The sequence below is a fragment of the Cebus imitator genome, unplaced genomic scaffold (assembly GCF_001604975.1).
Source record: "Cebus imitator isolate Cc_AM_T3 unplaced genomic scaffold, Cebus_imitator-1.0 Scaffold322, whole genome shotgun sequence".
In the NCBI taxonomy this organism is placed as follows: Eukaryota; Metazoa; Chordata; class Mammalia; order Primates; family Cebidae; genus Cebus; species Cebus imitator.
In genome coordinates this window covers 156,482-163,946 of record NW_016107637.1, presented here as the reverse complement: position 1 = coordinate 163,946, position 7,465 = coordinate 156,482, and the positions used below count along the sequence as shown (strand labels likewise).

Genomic DNA, 7,465 nt, shown 5'->3' with positions numbered 1-7,465 from the left:
AAAAAAATTAGCCGGGTGTGGTGGCAGGCACCTGTAATTCCACCTACTCAGGAGGCTGAGGCAGAGAACTGCTTGACTCAAGAGGCAGAGTTTGCAGTGAGTCAATATCGCGCCACTGCACTCCAGCCTGGGTGACAGAGTGAGACTCCATCTCAAAAAAATAAAATAAAACAAAACAACTCCACCTTTCTCTCAGATAGTTAAAAGCGTACATAGATATAAATACATGCAGAGGAAAAACGATAAGGCCAATGAGCAAAATATCAACAATTGGTAAATCTAGGTAGAAGGTATAAGGGAGTTGGTTCCTTGTATTATTCTTAGAATTTTTTCCTGTTTGTTTGAAATTACCTAACAAGTTCTGATTGTAAAAGAAATTCAGGCCAGGCACAATGGCCCATGTCTGTAATCCCAGCACTTTTGGGAGGCTGAGGTGGGTGGATCACCTGAGGTCAGGAGTTTGAGAACGGCCTGGCCAATTTGGTGAAACCCCATCTCTACTAAAAATGCAAAAATTAGCCAGGCATGGTGGCGAGCACCTGTAATCCCAGCTACTTGAGAGGCTGAGGCAGGAGAATCACTTGAACCAAGGCGGCAGAGGTTGCAGTGAGCCGAGATCATGCCACTGCACTCCAGTCTGGTGTCAGAGCAAGACTCTGACTCACAAAAAAAAAGAAAGAAAGAAAAAGAATATCTTTCCATATTCTATAGGATAAATTCCAAACTCCTGAGCATTGCATTTGAATCACTTCAAAATCATAATCCCACTTTGTCCCTCCACCCAGGCATACACAAAATAATCTACTCTCCATTCACACAGCATAACCCCTTGCCAAACCTCCTTCTATTTGCAAATTTCTTTTTGTTGTTGTTGTTGTTTTGTTTGTTTGTTTTGTTTTGTATTTGCAAATTTCTATACCTATGTACAGACTTGGAATGCCCTTCCCCTATACTTCTGTTGGGCAATCCTAGTCATCTCAGCTCAAATTTACTTTCTTCATAATAATTTCTTCCTCTGAGCTTCTAGAGCATTTTGAAAAAAGTATGTTGCTTTCCCCACTTATTTAGAGGACCATACTTCTTGGGCCTAAGTATGTAGCAGCTGTTCCACCAGAGTTAGCTAAGTGAGTAACAAAAAAAAATCAGATCATGTGCAATGGGTAGCTTAAAATTATTTTGTTTAAAACCAAACCACAACCACATTTTAAAACTATATCTGCACTTAACTTAATCAGAGTTAAGAATTATTCCCCTAGGCCAGGCGAGGTGGCTCACACCTGTAATCCTAGCACTTTGGGAGGCTGAGGCGGGTGGATCACGAGGTCAAGAGATCGAGACTATCCTGGTCAACATGGTGAAACCCCATCTCTACTAAAAATACAAAAAATTAGCTGGGCATGGTGGTGCGTGCCTGTAATCCCAGCTACTCAGGAGGCTGAGGCAGGAGAATTGCCTGAACCCGGGAGGCGGAGGTTGCGGTGAGCCGAGATCGCGCCATTGCACTCCAGCCTGGGTAACAAGAGCGAAACTCCGTCCCAAAAAAAAAAAAAAGAATTATTTCCCTAATTTTGGCTGTCAATAATATCTGCAATATTTCAAGCCAATTTCTCATTAATCATTAATATAACTTCTGAATTGTTTTCATGCTTCTGCCTTCCCAGAAGTGTCAACTCTGGATAATGAGAACTGTCCTTTCTTCTAGTTATTTAGTATCTTGAAAGTAAAGGAACTGAGAATTCCACATTTAAAATAAGTCTGTTACCCCAAATTAGTAACTTTCTAATCTGAGCAAATCAGAGAGCGATACTAACATGATGACTATCGTAATTCTTTATAGTTTTAACTCTTTGCTAAGGATTTTTAACTCCAAATATCAACTGAATAGAATTTCAGAGTCAATAGAGAACCAATGAATCAGATTTAGGAGGAAAATTAAGATTCTGCGGGGAGCAGCGGCTCATGCCTGTAATCCCAGCACTCTGGGAGGCCAAGGTGGTCAGATCACTTGAGGTCAGGAGTTTAAGACCAGCCTGAACAACATGGTGAAACCCCATCTCTACTAAAAATACAAAAAATTAGCCAGATGTGTTGGCACATGCCTGCAATCTTAGCTACTCAGGAGGTTGAAGCACAAGAATCACTTGAACCCAGGAAGCAGAGGTTGCAGCGAGCGGCAATCACCCCACGGTACTCCAGCCTGGGCGACAGAACAGGACTCTGTCTCAAAACAAAGAAAAAAAGACTCACAAAAACTTAAGATTCAATACCTTTTATTCCAATTTAATAAACCCATAAGAGATTCTAGGAACAAGAGATGTAAGTCACAGTCTTAGGCCTTAAGGATTTCATATAATAAAGGGAACCAAACCAACTAGATAGTGCCCAAAAATGTACAAAGTGCTGTGGATATTCAGAAAGACAGTATTTGAGATGGGCTTTAAAATATAAGTTTTACAACAGAAATTATATTCTGGGCAGAGAAAGAGGAGAGGAGAAGAGAATAGATCCAAGCACTTACAGAAGAATATAATGGACTCAATAAAAGAAGTGTATCTCGTATCCTTTGTTGGAGAAACAAAAAAGTGCAAATAAATGATTAAATAATTACCAAGAATTTCCAAAGAAAAAGGGGAGCCAATTAATGTCAAAAGCTACAGAAGAGTTAAACAGAGTAAATAGGAAAAATAAAGACAAGGTTTTTCAATTTCACTTAGATACTTGTGGCCTTACCTCAATGGTGAAGTAAAAAATTAGACTGTGAGGTATTCCGGCTTGGAAAAACAAAGGTGTCTCAATATAAAAGACTCATCATGAAAAAGAACAATTAAGGCCAGGAGAAAAAGAAATCTAAGGGAAGACGTGAACATGTATGCTGCCAGAGGGAAAGGTGCCAATGGAAAGATAAGGAAGTTACAGAAAGTGATTGGAAATAAAAGCATGGAAAAAGGAAAATCGAGCCTTTGGCAGGAGGGGGCGCTTTTTTCCTCTGGGGAGGAGCACTTCTCTGAGAGATGTGCAAAGCAGTTGAGGGATTCTGAGTGGGATGGGAAAGAAAGTGCCTGCAAACTTGTGGAGTACAGCCAGTTGAAGGAGAGGAAGAAAGTCACCAAGAGACAAAAAGAATTCTAGCAGCAACGAGGGTTTATTAGCTGGACTCGAAAATACAAATTTGCAAAGATCCAGTCAGCACATCTGGTGACTCCCCAAACCACCTCAGAAGGCTGGAAGGCCATGGGGAGAGATCTGCCTAAGTTACTCAGGTTGGTAGGGCCTAAGACCCATACCCAGCCAACTCAGGCTTCTAGTTCAGCACGTTAGTGACTATGCTGGCTCCTTTTTCAACAAAATTATCCTAAAGTTGGTTATATTTAAAACCTAATGGCCACTTTTAAAGTCATGTTCTTAAAACAATGTAATGAGATACTTTTCCTTAAATACTAAGACAATAAAATAATTCTTTACATATAAAACATCATCAACTGTGAAAAGTCAGAAGGATTAACTGACACACAAAACTCAGAACGTCACTCACCTGGCGGCTTCAGGAAAACCCATCTTGTAGAGTGTTACAACCACTGCTCCTCCAAGGCCTAAATTATGCTGCAGAGCCACCTTTGCACCAGGAACTTGCCTCTTTCCGGCTTCCCCTCTCAGCTGCCAGCAGAGCTCCGCACACTGAGCCAGACCTAACAAATCGAACACAGAGCACTAAATCTGTTGAATTAGAAAGCTGCCTCCCCCAGCTTTCTGAAGCCAGAAAAAGGATGTTTGTGACTTTAAATTAAAGCATTTGATTAAGCCGAGACCACGCTTGTCTAAATACTGTAGTAACTTCTCTTAAAACACTGAAAGGGTTTTGTAGCTATTTTCTGTCTAAATTTCTTTCCTGCACTCTTTAAACTTAGTCAACCTGTTGTTTTCCAGCATGTTAAAAGAGAAGACACTGAATCTACAATTCTCTAGTCCAGGGAAAACTGCTTAAAATTAATTTTATTTTACCATTTTTAATGTATCAAAAGAAGATAAACAAGGATTTGGAAGTTTACATTCCCTAAAAAGTTTAGCTGGTATGGGAAATTTTTCCTATTATTTTCTCCCAAGTAGTTCTCAACGAGAATGGGTTGTTTTCCAGACCTATTCACAGCTACTCACAAGAAAAGCTCTGGATTCACAAGGGTAACATTCTGTCCCCTGGATAATAAAATCAAAGCTGTTTAGAGCTGAAAGGAACTTACTGATGTGAACACTGAGAAACAGAAAGGTTAAATAATCTATGGTCACAAAGCAGGCTAATTCCAGAGATGAGGTTAGTTGAACCCATGATTCCAGACGTACAATTGTTTGCCTTTCCATCAGACCAGCTATTGAAGGGACACTGGGTTAAGAATGTTCTATCAGGATAGACTGGTCTGCAGATCTACTACTTATGTTGCCTATTCTTCCATGCACATCCCCAGCCACAACTTCCAATTCCAGAGTACCTGTGACAATTTCCTATATAAACTCCAACTTCCCCAAGAAATTTAATTGCTGCTTTTCATTTCTAAGCAATGTCTATATATTTACACACCATGTATCTTAAACACTGTTTAAAAATAGGTAGCTCCCAGTGTGGAAAACATAGCAAGACCTCATCTCTGCTAAAAATAAAACTTTTAAAAATCAGCCAGGCATGGGGGCACATGTCTGTAGTTTCTAGCTACTCAGGAGGCTGAGGAAGGAGGATGACCTGAGCCCAGGAAGTCAAGGCTGCAGTGAGCTATAATCATGCTACTGCACTCCAGCAGGGCAAGATTATAGGGCGAGACCCTGTCTCGGGGGGGAAAAAAAAAAAAAAAAGGCGATAGCTCCACACCTGGTAATAATTTTTTGAATTATGAACCTTTTAGAAATAATGAGGAAGGTCAAATTGAAATTATTATACCCAAACTTGGGGGCAATCAGTTTTACTGGAAATCTGCCTTTATAAAATGTCTAAATGAATATGTAAGACAAAAAATATTCAAACTGGTCTTAGATACACTGCTAGTTGTCTTCACAAAAGAATAGATGCAATTCACAACTATTTGAGAAAATACTCAATGTTGTCATTGATCAAACAGATACCATTTTATGCCAATCAAATTGCTAAGAATATTTAAAAATGGGAATAATCAATGCAGGGGAAACTATGACAAGATAGCCACCTCCATATAGAACTGGTCAAAGTTTAAACCTGGACCACCTTTTTGGAAAGCAATGTACAAAGTTATTAAGAGTCTTTAAAATGCCTTCAAAACCATTTCATGGAAATAATCAAATGTAGGGAAAGTTTTACACACAAAGCTATCAGTTCATCATATTGTTGTAAGTGAAAACCTAAATAATCTATAAGTGAAATAACTGGGGAATGGTTATGTAGAAGCGGGCAAAGGGACCAAGTTCTCCCTGGCCCTCTGAAGGTTTGCTGAAAAATCAACTTGTAAAATTCAGATTAATTATAGAAAGCGTATACAAATGTATTTAACATATATACACAGGAGCATTCAGAATGAAGATCGAAAGATATAGGGGAGGTTGTCCATTTTATGCTTAAGTTCAACAAAGTATGGAAGAGCTATATAGAAATACGATTGGACAAAAGGTATATGATCTAATGCCAATAGACTGAGTGGAGAAACCCAGCCAGGCCCGTCCCTTGAGATTCTTCTTGACCTCTCTGAACATGCACTCCTTCCTTCTGGGTGTGGGGCAGGACCCTTTCTGGAACGGGGGTCTTATGACCTATTGTCAAACAAGATAGGTCAGATAATTTCTTTATGGCCTGTTTTTACACAGAAAGATGAAGGGAAGTTAGAGTAGTATTCTAGGTTTTACAACTGGCTTTGGGGAAAAGAAGTTCTGGTTTCCATGACCTGCTTTGAGGAAGAAGGATTCTAGTTTCTATGTCTGGCCTAGGATGGGGGAGGTGGGGAGGAGAATGGGACTGAGAGACAGGAGGTCAGGAGAAGGCCACAGAAAAATTTTTGCTTCTGAGGCTTTTATTTTGGCATATTGTTTCTAAGCCCTAACAGTTATGTAAATTATAAGCTAGATGTAAAGAGAAAAAGCAAGCTGTTCTTCCTGTCTACTCAACACATTCATAGCACACTTCTGTGACCAGATGTCGGGAAGGTGAGGAGTTCTCCCAAATACCAAATCGATTCTTTTACAGACACTGACAAGGTGTTCTGTAATTCATTTCAATTCTAACACTATTTACCTGGGGACAGTGTCAGATTCCATGGGTTGAGGGCTCAGTCCCACCAGGCTGCTCACATTTCAGATGCCAAATGCAAGTCTAGGCCACCTGTACTTTCAACCAACTGGTTGCAAACCATCATCTTGCTGCAAGATGTTGGTCAACATTTTTATATGAAAGTAACCGGCCTAGGACTCAGCTACATAGATAAAGGTATACAATCCAGTTGCTTATAAAAATAAACCATTCAAACATATATCAAGCACTTTACCAAATGTGAAAGATAACAGAGAATTCACGGTGTAATGTAAATGCAAAGTGTTAACAAAGACAAGGACACTAAGTGCTATTAATAACCACAGAATGGAAAAGCTATAGGGAATAACATTTTTAGTTATTATCTGAGGTCTTTTCTTCCTTCTGCTTGACACTATAAACCTTCCTATACTATCCAGATGGCCAAGTACAATAAAGTCATAATTCTGCTTTATTTTCAAATTAGACATCTAAATGCTTTTCCAAAAACAACATTAAAAAGCATGGTTTTCTACTCTGAGAGCCTGAATTTTTGAGAAAGAAAAGGCTTGTTGAGCTTCAAAGAGCAAAAAGCTTTCATAGACTCAGCACAGACTGAAGAATGTATATTTATAATAGAGCAGTTTTTCTCTCCAAAAGATATAAAATTATCTATCACATGTAAAATATATTTCAAAAACAAAAGTAAAGTACAGTAGCGCCCTCACATCCATGGTTTTACTTTCCAATTTCAGTTACCCTCAGTCGATTATAGTCCAAAAATATTGAATGAAGAACGCCAGAAATAAATAATTCGTAAGTTGCATGCTGTTCTGAGTAGCATGATAAAATCTCACACCATTTGGCTCCATCCCACCTGGTTTGTGAATCACCCCTTTGCCCAGCATATCCAAGTGGTATACCCTACCTGCCCATTAGTCAGTTAGTAGCCATCTTTGTTATTAGAACAACTGTGACGGGTCCTGCAGTGCTTGCGTTCAAGTCATCCTTAGTTTACTTCATGATGGCCCCAAAGTGAGAGAGGAGTGAGGTGGCAATTCAGATGTGCATGTAAGTGCTTCCTTTAAGTGAAAAGGTGGAAGTTCTCAACTTAAGGAAAAAAATTGTATGCTGGCCGGGCGCGGTGGCTCAAGCCTGTAATCCCAGCACTTTCGGAGGCCGAGGCAGGTGGATCACGAGGTCAAGAGATCGAGACCATCCTGGTCAACA

General features: G+C 39.7%; 1 protein-coding gene across 3 annotated transcripts in view; it reads right to left on the bottom strand.

Annotated features, from left to right (window-relative positions):
- SCP2 (sterol carrier protein 2) overlaps nucleotides 1–7,465 on the bottom strand; it is a 97,123-nt gene that overhangs the window by 33,889 nt on the left and 55,769 nt on the right. For all 3 annotated transcript variants that reach the window (XM_017504385.2, XM_017504383.2, XM_017504384.2), the window contains one exon: nucleotides 3,533–3,686. In XM_017504385.2, the coding sequence (XP_017359874.1) occupies nucleotides 3,533–3,686 (154 nt within the window). The remainder of the gene's footprint in view (nucleotides 1–3,532; nucleotides 3,687–7,465) is intronic.